Here is a 13,210-nt window from a genome sequence, read left to right on the forward strand (position 1 = left end):
TCCCGGACCAGGGATTGAACCCGCATCCCCCGCATTGGCAGGCGGACTCCTAACCACTGCGCCACCAGGGAAGCCCCTGAGCTAAGGTTTTTAAAATTTTGGTTTAGTTCTAAATATCGTCTGATATCTCTGTTAGATCTATTTTAACTCACAGCGTCACGTTACTTTTTAAGCCTGTCAAGATGCTACTTCATTTGAATTTCACCCAAACTCTCTCCTTCCCCCAAATCCTATAATATCCATGTGTCTTCCTTGGTTTGGTGGGACACCCCGAGGTTCCTCACGTATGTGGTCTACCTGGTTGCAACAAGCTGGTAAACCTGACTTTGTCAGACTATAGGTTTCGTCCCTGGTGGTCTTTGGCTGATTGTGTTGGGACAGTAACCTGTACTCGTAAATACTACAGGTCTCTCATCTTGTAAAATGTTTCTAAAATATCCTTCTAAAATGTCTTCTAAAATATTTTCCTATCCATTATTGGTTTTTATATGTGGTGTCAGGAGGGGCCCAATTTAATTTTTGCCCTACAGAACAGATTTTCCTAGAACTCTAATCAGAAAGCCAGGTCCCATAAGTTGTTTGTGTGTGTGTTTTTGTGTTTCTGGGCCTTCCATGCAGTTCTGGTCAGGTTATTAGTCCTGCATCAATATAGCACCATCTTTAATAACGTTATGCCTAATTTTTTTTAATATCTGAGAGGCAGGTTCCTACAACTTGTTCTTCTTCAAGAGTGGCATGTCTCTTCTGTGCCTTTTATGTCTCCGTATAAGCTTGGAGAATTTCACAAAAAATCACATTGGTATCATGCCTGGAATTGCATTGGATCAGTACTGGTGGAATCAACATCTTTATGTTATTAAATCTTTCAGGCCATGAACTCAGTATCTGCATTTATTGAGGCATTCTTTAGTATCTTTTAGTAAAGTTTTATGTATTTTCCTATGAAGGTCTGGCACATGGAGTGTCAGGTGTCTTCCTAGGCACTTCATATTTTATCACATTTTATCATTCTAAATGCTAATATATTAAAAATGTAATTTTTCTTTGTAAACATATATTCTTAATGTTTTTGAATGCTAGAGATAAATGTTTATTAAGAATTCTACTAAATTTTGTTGAACATTTCCGAATAGACTTGTAAACATAGTACTTTCCTTTTCAACGGGCAGTACTTTGAAAAGCCAAAATACAGTAAGAGAACACAATGTGAATCAACGTTAGTTCAAAATCTTTACATCTTTAACCACGTAATTTATGTTCAAAGTCAGTAGATGAACTCCAGGAAATGGAAGTGTGTGTTGATTGATGAATCACAGTATTTTATAGTTAAATATCTTTGTTCTTTTTATATACCCTATTTCCATGAACAAAAAAGAAATCTTTAAATACAGTTTTCGTGTAGGCAATCGTTTCTTTGAATCTCTCTTAAAAACGATGTTTAATTTTATAATTCTGTCTCATAACTTACTTTCCACATAAAATGCACCATTTGAAATGTATAGGTTGGTGAGCTTTGACCAGTGTATACACCCCTATAATCACTACCCCAATCAGGATATAAAATATTTCCATCACCCCAGAAAGCATAACATACTGATTTTGCCCAACATTAACAAAGCTGTAAACTGTGGAAATGGAAATGCTTTTGTCTTCCAGAATAGAAGCAGCAATTTGACAGGAGAAAAGAAGGTGGGGGGGGGGCGGTGAGGGGATTCCCTGGCAGTCCAGTGGTTAGGACTCCTAGCTTCCACTGCAGGGGGCCCAGGTTCCATCCCTGGTCTGGGAACTAAGATCCTGCAAGATGCCTAGCAGCCAAAAAACAAAACAAAACAAAACAAAACCAACCTGACATTAAGCCTGGGCAGTTTAACCGTAGCAAACAGCTTAGTAGGCGTGTAAGCTGTTTTCCCTCTTCACGCATGCCCACATCACGTGATCTGGTAGGCCAGTTTCCTTCCCAGTGCTCCAATCAAGAGCTTTGTACAGAACTCTAAACACCTTAAAGCAGTTGCATTGGGGGTTAATTTGCAGGGCAGATTTACTGTTCTAGGTCAGGTCAGCCTGATATACTTTTCTTAGCCCTCCAAAACAGTAGTTTAACTCTGTATTTTGTGCAGATTTTTAAACTTACTATTTAAGACAGGGGTCTGCAAGCTTTTTCGATAAACGGAGAGATAGTAAGTATTTTAGGCTTGGTGGGCCAGATGATCTCTGTTGCAACTACTCAGCTCTGCCGTGTGGCACAAAAGTGGCCACAGAAAATACATAAATAAATGGGTGTGGCTGTACACCAACAGAATTGTATTTACAGAAACAGAAGCCAGGCTGGCCGATCCTTCTTTTAAGGCAAAGAGTTTTCATTAAGGAAGTGGAGAGGGACTTCCCTGGTGGCGCAGTGATTAAAACTCTGCGCTCCCAATTCAGGGGGCCCAGGTTCGATCCCACGTGCATGCCGCAACTAAGAGTTCGCATGCCGCAACTAAGGAGCCCATGTGCCGCAACTAAGGAGTTGGCAAGGCGCAACTAAGACCCAGCACAACTGAATAAATAAATAAATAAGTGGAGAAAGGAGGCTCATGTTTTCCAAAAGCACTTCACCTTATTGGCTTTTTTTTTTTTTTTTAAACACATGTACAACTTTGAAGTATGGACACTGGATCCTCAATATTTAAAAAATCTGGAATTCCTTGGCCGTCCAGTTGTTAGGACTTGGTGCTCTCACTGCAGGGGCCTTGGTTGGGGAACTAAGATCCCACAAGCTGCAGCAGCACAGCCAAAAGGAAAAAAAAATCTAAAAAATAATAATTTCTATTGACAAACATGGATCTTGAGGGAAAAGGGGAACCAGGGAAATGCAGCTTCCAAAATTAAGGAAACATACATTGCTGCTGGGAACGCAAAATGATGTGGTCATAATGAAAAACCATTTGACCCCAAGAGAAATAAAAAGATACGTCCACACAAAGAGTTGCACACAAATGTTCATAACATGTTTCGTAATAGCCAAAAAGGGAAACCCCAAAAGTTTCCCTTTTGGGAACTGGAGAATGGATAAACAAAATGTAGTTATCCATACAGTGAAATATTATTTGGCGATAAAAAGAAATGAAGTCCTGATACACGCTGCAACATGGATGAACCTTGCAAAACATGATGCTCAGTGAATGCAACCAGTCACAAAGGACCACAGACCGTATGATCCCATTTGTGACATATGCAGAATAGGCAAAGTCATAGAAACAGAAAGTAGGTTATTGTTTCTGGTGGGGGAACCCGATTAACTAAGCAGGCATAAGGGATCTTATTGGGTTGATGGAAATGTTCTACAACCGGTTCATGTTGATAGTTGCACAACGCTATACGTTGACTAAAAATCATTTGAACTGTACATTTCAAATGGGTGAGTTTTACGGTATGTAAGTTATACCTCACTAAAGCTGTTATAAAAGGTGCTTCCATTATGCATTCTTTTTGATAAATCTAGCCACAGTCTCCATTGTGGCAGGATACACCCTTAATACTCAGTTTTGAAGTCATCCTTGGAATTGTGGCGTTCCTCATAGATGCCAGTCTCAGTCTGTTTTCTCAAAAGCTAGCATCCAGTTAATGAATCCTTTTTGGACTGAATGATCTAAAGAGCGTAACACTCTTTAACTCATTTATTGGGGGTTCAGGTGGGGTATTTGTTTATCTCGGCAATGTTGTCTTCTCTTTCAGGGCCTTCCTCTTTTTACTCCGTAGTTTCCATGCTGCACTTTTTAATTTGGTTCTTTTCCTTGTGTTCTTTAGAAGTCTTTTTGGACATTTTGTGAGACGTGGAATGGTTTCCTTTCCTAGGCTCTGAATACTTTAAACTATATCAGGGTATAAGGTTTCTGGAGAAGGCCTAGAGGTGTATGTCTCTTGCTGGTCCTCATAGAGAATTTTCTTTGTGTGTTGAGTTTGATTGTAGCAAAGTTACTACACTTCTATCTAATAACTGATGCATAGATCTTTTGTGGATTTCTGTAGATAATCATATCTACAAATACAGATTTCCTTTGCTCCTTTTTAATCCTTACAACTTTCTTAAGCTTTTATTGCCTGTCTCTGGCTGGGGCTTGAACCATTATGACTAGGAGTGGTCTTATGCATCCTTCTCTTTTTCCTGATCTTAAAGGGCATTCTTTTCCTATTTTATCTTTTAAGTGTGGTGTCTGCTGTAACATTTTTGTACATAACTTTATCAGGATAAGACAGTTCCCTTCTCTTCCTAGGGTGTTAGTGTTCTTTCTCATGGACAGATGTTGCATTTTAATCAAATGTCTGTTCTGCATCTCCTCAAATGATAATATTTGTTCACTGATGTATTTCAAAACCCCTAGAACAATGGTAGAACCCATAGTAGGCACTCAATAAGTATTTGTTGAATGAATGAATGAATGAATGAATGAATATAGGTAACTTCTCTTTTTTTAACATGTTTGTGTGGTAAATTACTTGAACTGATTTTTCCACTGTGCTATTAACCTTGCATTCCTGGGTAACTTGACCCTCACATATTTATTACACATCATCGTTCCCAGTTTGCTAGCTAAGATTTTTCCATCTTTGAGTGAGACCAGCCTGCAAATTTTCCTTTTGTCATGCTGTTCTTTTGTTGTTGGGATATGCTGGCCCCATAAAATTAGCTGGGGAAATTCCCCCAAAGTCCATGCCTTCGCCTAGATTCACCAGTTATCAACATTTTTTTGACAATTGTTCTGTATCTTTCTTTGCTTGTGTGTAACTTTCTTTAATGGGGGAGCCATTAGACATCAGACTTCTTTAGCATTTATCCCCAAGAACAGGGACATTGTCGAGAACGGTAAGATCTGAGGATTATCCCTACTTTCAAGCTAACTAGTTAGTCTGCCACAGTTTAATGGATGTTGGCCAAGACACCGGACTTCTTGGTCAGAGACCAAGAGCTTTATTACAGCACAGCAGGCAGCAGATACTTCACGTTCCTGTCAATTCCCCTCGACTCCCAAGTCCCACAGGGGTGACGTGAAGCAGACCAGGCGGCTGCTACACATGCAGTGAGTTTGTGTCACAGCTGAGGAACCCCCAAGCTTTTCTAACGAGCTGCAAACAAACCTGCCCAATCTTTGCCCCGGAGGGAGGCCTTAACTTTATTACACTGGACAGCAAACAAACCTGCCCTGTGCTCCGAGACATAGTCCAGAACAGAGTAAGACACGTGGAAACGTGAGCTACCCGTGGAGAACTGTCTTCCGACATTTTCCTCTATAATCAAAATATCATTACCACACTTATGAAATTTAACATGGATAAAATGTTACCAGCTCACAACCTATAATCAAATCTCTTCCCATAAATATCCTTTCTTGAGGATTCGAAATATAGTTTTAAAAATTATTTTTAAAAAATCTTATGTAAGAAGCCCTGGGAAAGTAGACACTTAAATAGAGCCTTCTGACAAAAGTCACTTTATTCGACTCAAAAGAATCAGATAGGACAGGAAGTATGCCCGCACGGAAAACCGTCATATTTTTTTTTTTTTTCACAGAAAAAGTTGTGAAAGCCTTCAGAAACACTCATCCTTGTATGACACGTGAGGACACGTGGAGGAGGGTCCTGTTAGTATAATGACTATGGATGGGCTTTCAGGGGTGGATCTTCTTACTATTCAGAGAACTCGTTCTGAGAGAGAGGCCATGCCAATGTTGTGAATGTGGGTTTGCCTTTATGCTGCATCCTTTTTTTCTTTTTTTAATTTATTTTTATTGAAGTATAGTTGATTCACAGAATGTTGTGTTAATTTCAGGTGTACAGCAAAGTAATTCAGTTATACATACATATGTATCTGGGTTTGTTTTTTTTTTTTCAGATTCTTTTCCCTTACAGGCTATTACAAAATATTGAGTATAGTTCCCTATGCTGCATTCTTAATATGGACCCCTAGCTCATTAATTTCTTTGCGTTTCCTTTCATAATATAAATACTCAAGGCCACACAAATCCCTCTAAATGCCCTCTAAGTTATTGAAAAAGTTGTGATAGGTAATCTTTTTACTTACTGTGGCTCAGTTCTAAATACTGTCTTATTTCCATTTTGACAACCTCTTAAGACTTATGGGTTATTCAGGAATATGTTTTCCAGATGCAGTGCCAGGGGTTCTTAGTCGCCTTGTTTTTCATTTCCATTCTAGTTGTTTGTGGTCAGAGTCAGTGACCTATAGAATGTGGATTCTCTGGCATCTGTTGGGACTTTATGGCCCAGTGTAGCAGACACTGCTTGCTGCCTCTGTGTCCACTCTGCCCCTTCTTCTGACTCTCAGGACCTGGATTTTGCTCAACTTGTTAAATGTTTACTGTAAAACAAAAAAACAGAAAAACCCAGCTCTCTCTCTTAGTCTTTCTTGAAGGAATGTCCCACAGCCTTGGTAGACAGGCAGAGCCACTGGTGTGGCTTCTGGGAAAGCCATTGAAAACGGGACAGTCCCATGCTTGTTATCTTCAGTCTTTGTCCTTGGTCCTTCCTCCTTCTTTCTGCCTGGAAAGTAAATACAATGCCTGGGGTTGGAAGGAGGTGACCAGTAGGCAGAAGCCACAGGCAAAGATGGCGCAGCCAGAACACAAGGCTCTTTGCTTCTCAGTGGTTTCTCTGAGTGTCTGTACCGACCCTGAACTGCTTATTTCTAGACTCATGGTACATGAGGAAAAGAAATATTCTTTAAAAAAAAAAAGTCTTCATTGTAGTTTCATGGTGGGGGAGCTATCAGGAATTTTTTTTTTTTATTACTCTCAGGAAATGTTTATTACTCCCAGCTGAGTAGTTTGTGCTGGTGCGGTAGTCATGAGAACCCACCCCTTGGGTATCCAACTAGGGGGCTGAGTTTGCTGGTGGCCCTGGTTGCTGACCTTCCCAGAAACCACCTCTGGGGTTGTGCTAAGACTGTTCCTAGCAGCGACTAAGCCTGGCAGGAGTAATATAGTACAAGCCCATTTGTGGGTTGTAGGGCTCTTCCACTGATGGGCATGGTTCAACAACCCCCCACTGGCCTGGCCCTAACTTGGCTAGACTGCGCCTCTGTCCAAGACTCTTCGGACCCAGCCTTCCTCGGCCCTTCTCCCTTCCTTCTGACTGGATTTGACAACAGATATCAAAATATCAATGGGAGTCACTGTCAAAGCTGATGCTGTGATCTACTGTCCACAAAAACCTGATTGAAGTGGGTTCAGAAGAAACTAGGAGAAAAACTGGAGACAGTAAGGAGAAAGATTTTTTAGGTCTGTTTTGTTTGGTGTTATTAATAAAGCCATGCCAGTTTTCTGTCTGTTAGATAGTTCTCCATCCTTCTCATTTGAACCTTCTGTGTACTTAGATGTACCTCTTGTAAAGAGGATGTAGCTGGATCCCACCCCAACCCCAATCCAATCTGAAAATGTCTTTCAGTCTGTAAACCCATCCAGTTTTTTTATTGTGATTCCTAACATACTGGATTAATTTCTACCACCTTAATAGTTATGATTTCTATTCCGCATTTTTCTTTTAAAAAATGGGAAATAGAGAAGATTTGATGAAAACGTATGAGTACAGTTAAAAAAAACCAATAAACTTGTACCCATCAACCAAGCCAAGAGATGGAGGATTGCTCTACCTCCTTGGGTTGTTTGCAGCTTTTATCCATTATGAATAACGTTGCTGTAGACATTCTCGCACACCTCCCATTGCACGTATATATGAGTTACTCTAAAAATGAATGCGCTGAATGTAGAATCTTTATGTTCAAATTTGTTTTGTATTCTATGTGAAATGTATCTCGTTTTAATTTGTACTTTGCTGATTACTAATGAGAATGGGCATCTTTTTATATTTATTGGCTCTTTTGAGTTTCCATTTGGGAATTACCTTTACATGTTTTTGCTGATTTTTCTCTGTATCTTTGTCATTTCCCTGTGATATTTAGAAGTGTGATATCTCTGATACCAATTCTTTTTTTGTTGTGGATGTCCCTCTCTCTTTATGCTGTCTTGATGAACAGTGATTCTGAATTTTAGTTTAGTTTAATGTGTTAGTCTTTCTTTTTGTTTCTCATTTAAGAAATCCTTCCCCAAACTCCGATCCTAAATATGTTCAGCTTCATTGTCTTCTTCAGCTTTTGACGTTTGGTTTCACGTTTAAATTCTCAGTCAACCTGAAATTGATTTTTGTTTGTGACAGAGTATGACAAGTTTATTGATAATGGTTTCAGATTCCACAGTGCAACTAATCTTTAAGAAATAAATAACTGCTTGTTAATTTTGGTACAGTATCAAAGACGACTATTCACAGTTATCTGAAGAGGTTGTAAAAATATTCATCCCTTTTCCATCTACGTATCTATGCATAGCTGAAGTTCTTTAAATACTTCAATCAAAACAACATATCACAACAGATTGATTGTAAAAGGAGATATGAGAATCCAGCTGTTACTGTTAAGTAGACATTAAAGAGATATGCAAGGGACTTCCCTGGCTGTCTAGTAGTTAAGACCGTGTGCTTCCACCGCAGGGGGCCAGGTTCGATCCCTGGTCGAGGAACTAAGATCCCACATGCTGTGTGGCGTGGCCAAAAAAAAAAAAAAGGGTAAACGGGGATTCTTGTACCATCTTTGCAACTTGTCTGCCAATCTAAAAAATGATCACAAAATTAAAAATTTCCTTAAAAAAAGAGATATACTAATGCTACTCTTCCCTCTAAATTTTTTGTTTTGGAAAATATACTTCAAAAAAGTAAAGATATTTATGTTTACATGTAATGGCTTATTATTGTTATTTTTAACAGATGGGTAATAATATTTTTAAAAGCTCAGTTTTAACATTATTCTTGAAGTTTAACACTGTTTAAAAAGATTTTAGCAGAGCCTTATGACATTTTATAGAAATGAAAGAAACTTATTTCAAAAGAATGGGTAAAGAGATCAAAACAAGATTGTATGTCTAAGAATCAACTGAAAAATATTAAAATTCACAAATAAAATAACTAGAAGAATACTATATAAAAATACAAAATGCTTTTTCTATTACCTAACATTATCTCTCTTCTTTCTTTCTTCCTATCAATCATATTAGTTAAGGAAACTCTGGCTGCTGAAACAGATAAGCCCTGAAGTCCAGTGGTAGCATTAAAGATGGTGATATGTCGATGAATTATAAATATATTTTCTGTATTCTTTATATATTCTGACTGTAGAACTGACAGGATTTTGCAGCAGATTACGTGTGCGCTCTGAGAAAAAAAAAAAGGAATAAAAGATGACTTCCAAGGAATTTGGCTTGTGCAACTGCAATAATGGAACTGTCATTTATTGAAATGCGGTAAGATGGAGCGGGAACAAATTTTGGGGAAAATCGTGAATCAGTTTTGGGCATCTCAAAATTAACATGACCATCACACACAGCAGTGGAGCTGTCAAGCAGGCATTTTGAGCACACTCCAAGGATTAAATAGTACTCCGAATTAATCATCATAGAATTTAGAAAAACTTTTTATTTTGAAATAATTTTAGACTCAATAGTGTTGTAACATTTCATTCAGCTGTAGCTTGCCATGGTCACTACGAAGCCATGCTAGTTTCTTTGAAAAAATAATATTATTCAAAAATTTAGAATTCATTTTATCATAACATGAAATATTTTTTTGACCAAAAGTGGATTCCCCTTATGCCCCCCTTCCTATCAACTTTTTTTTTTTTTTTTTTTTTGGCTGTACCACGCAGCTTGCAGGATCTTAGTTCCCCAACCAGGGACTGAACCTGAGCCCTCAGCTGTGAAAGTGCGGAGTCATAACCACTGGACCGCCAGGGAATTCCCTCAGTTTCTTATTTTTAAATAGTTTAAACTTGCCATGAAGTTGAAAGAATATACTGAATTGAATACACTCAACCTGGAACCATCAATTGTTAACCCTTTGCCACAAACTGCCCCCAACCATTATCCTTTTTACCCACTGCTTAACCATTTAAAACTACAGTAAGTTGAAGACGTTATGACAGACACTTAAATGCTTTGGTATGCATCTTCTAGGAAGAAGGGCATTCTTCTACTTAGGCACAATATTGTTACTTCACCTACAAAAATTAAAAATAGTTCAGTTATATCATCTAATACACAGGCCATATTCTTACAGAGCTGGTTATTTATTTAGTCCAGGGCCCAATCAAGGTTTACATATTACATTGGTTTTTATTGTCTCTGTACACCCTTTTAATATAGAACAGTACCTTTGCCGTTTTTTTTTTTCCCTCCATGACATTATTTTGAAGAATCCATGTCAGTTCCTTGTGGAATATCCCACATTATGGATGTCTCATTGTTTTCTCATGGTTTCTTTTAGCTTGTTTTTTTATTACCTGCATTTCCCATAAGTTGGAAATTACCTCTAGAGTGGTGGTTCTCAATGGGGGTGATTTTGCTCCCAGGGGACATTTGGCAATGTCTGGAGATGTTTTTGGTTTTCAAAACTGGGGGTGCTTCTGGCATTTAGTGTACAGAGGTCAGGGATGTGGTGAAATTTTCTACAATACACAGGACACCTCCCAAAATGAAGAACTGGCTGGCCCTAAATGTCAATAGAGCTGAAGTTGAGAAACCCTGGTCTAGAGCACCACTGTCTGTGATGATGGAAATGTTCTATATCTGCACTGTTCAATATCATATCCTAGAGCCACATGTGGCTATTCAGCACTTTAAATGTGGCTAGTGTGACTGAGAAACTGAATTTTCCATTTTGACTAATTTAAAGTAAATAGTCACATGTGGCTGGTGGCTAGCTTATTGGACAGCATAGGTTTGCAGGTTTAATCAGATTCAGGGTAAACATCTTTTCATGACAGGAAGAGATGAAATAAGGAACAAAGAAACTATGTAAAACAGCCAGAAAACAGGAATATGGCATTAGTAAGTCCTTACCGTACAGGTAAATGGGTTAAATTCTCCAATCCAAAGGCACAGGGTGGCTGAATAGATAAAAAACAAGACCCAACTATATTTTACAGTATAGTTTACAAGAGACTCACCTCAGCTTTATGGACACACAGAGGCTCAAAGTGAAGGAATGGAAAAAGATGCAAATGGAAACCAAAAGATTGCAGGGAGCTATACTTATATCAGAAAAAATAGACTTTAAGTCAACAAATGTAACAAGAGACAAAGAAGATCATTATATAATGATAAAGGGGATATAACAATTGTAAATATATATGCACTCAGCATCAGAGCACCTAAATATATTAAGCAAATACTAACAGATTTGAAGGGAGAAATAGACAGCAAATCAATAACAGTAAGGGACTCCAATACCCCACTTTCAACAATGGATGGGGAATTCCCTGGTCGTCCAGTGGTTAGGACTCAGTGCTTTCACCATGGGGGCCCAGGTTCGAGCTGCACAGTGCAGCCAAAAACAAACAAAAACAAAAAAACAAACAAAAATGGACAGATCATCCAGAGGAAAAAGATCAGTATTTCCAGACAGAAAATATTGACCTCAAATACATTTCAGACCAAATGGCCTTAGCAGATATATAAAGATCATTTCATCCAACCAGCAGCAGAATACACATTCTTCTTAAGTGCACATGCAACATTCTCCAGGATAGATCACATATTAGGTCACAAAATAAGTCTTAGCAAATTCAAGAAGACTTTTGAAATCATACCAGGTATCTTTTCTGAACTCAATGGTATGAAACTAGATATAAACAAGAGGAAAGCTGGAAAATTTGCAAAATATGTGGAACAATCAATGAGTCAAAGAAGAAATTAAAAGGGAAATTAAAAAATATTTTTTTTGGTAATCAGTATATGTTTATTGTAGAAAACAAAGACAAGCAAAAAGAGAAATAACCCACAATTCCATCAACTACGTAAACCACAATTAATCATTTTCCTATGCACATATTTTGTAATAAAATAAGACCACATTATAATGTTTTGTAATCTGCTTTCTAAACTCAATCAGCTGTCCACGTATTTAAATATTTTTTTCAGGACATCATTTTAGTAGTTGCATTGTATTTCTTCACATGAATAAACTATATTTAAAGCAATGCCCTGTTGTTAGAGACTTGTTTCCAATCTTTCTTGCTACTGATACAATACTATAATGAATATCCTTGTAGTTAAATCTTTTACAAGTCTATTGTATCTTTTCCATAAGATAAATACCTTTATTTAAGTGGCATTGCTGAACCAAAGATATTCACATTTTAGGATTTTCTTTCTTCTTACTTGATGTATAAGACCTGGTAATAACAAACCCTAACATTACTGTATGTAAAAAAATCTTGAAATAAACAAAAATCGAAACACAACATACCAAAACTTATGAGATGCAGCAAAGCAGTTATAAGAAGAAGTTTATAGCAATGAATACCTATATTAAGAAAAAAAGATCTCAAATCAAAAACCTAACTTTGAAAAAAAAAATTTTACAGGGAGGAGTCAAGATGGCAGAATAGGAGGATGCAGAATTTGTTACTCCTAACAAGTACATCAAGAATACATCTACAGGGACTTCACTGGTGGCGCAGTGGCTGAGAATCTACCTGCCAGTGCAGGGGACACAGGTCCGAGCCCTGGTCCAGGAAGATCCCACATGCCGCAGAGCAACTAAGCCCATGCACCACAACTACTGAGCCTGCGTGCCACAACTACTGAAGCCCTCATGCCTAGAGGCTTTGCTCTGCAACAAGAGAAGCCACGGCAATGAGAAGCCTGTGCACTGCAACGAAGAGTAGTCCCTGCTCGCCACAACTAGAGAAAGCCCGTGCACAGCAATGAAGACCCAACACAGACAAAAATAAATAAATAAATTTATATATATATATGAAAAAAGAATACATCTACAGGGCTTCCCTGATGATGCAGTGATTAAGAATCCACCTGCCAATGCAGGAGACATGGGTTCGAGCCCTGGTCCGGGAAGATCCCACATGCCACGGAGCAACTAAGCCCGTGCGCCACAACTACTGAGCCTGCGTTCTAGAGCCCGTGAGCCACAACTACCGAGCCCGTGTGCCACAACTACTGAAGCCCGCGCTAGAGCCTGTGCTCCCAACAAGAGAAGCCACCACAATGAGAAGCCTGTGCACCACAACAAAGAGTAGCCCCTGCTCGCCGCAACTAGAGAAAAGCCCACATGCAGCAATGAAGACCCAACGCAGCCAAAAATTAAAAAACAA

The 13,210-nt window shown here is 38.5% G+C and overlaps 1 protein-coding gene across 1 annotated transcript in view; it reads left to right on the forward strand.

Annotated features, from left to right (window-relative positions):
* LOC137758953 (zinc finger protein 177-like) overlaps positions 1–9,306 on the forward strand; it is a 33,044-nt gene extending 23,738 nt beyond the window's left edge. The window contains exon 7 of the mRNA XM_068534902.1: positions 9,220–9,306. Within this exon, the coding sequence (XP_068391003.1) occupies positions 9,220–9,278 (59 nt within the window). The 3' untranslated portion in view covers positions 9,279–9,306. The remainder of the gene's footprint in view (positions 1–9,219) is intronic.
* The last annotated feature ends 3,904 nt before the right edge of the window (positions 9,307–13,210 follow it).

Source organism: Eschrichtius robustus, chromosome 2, assembly GCF_028021215.1.
Source record: "Eschrichtius robustus isolate mEscRob2 chromosome 2, mEscRob2.pri, whole genome shotgun sequence".
Lineage (NCBI taxonomy): Eukaryota > Metazoa > Chordata > Mammalia > Artiodactyla > Eschrichtiidae > Eschrichtius > Eschrichtius robustus.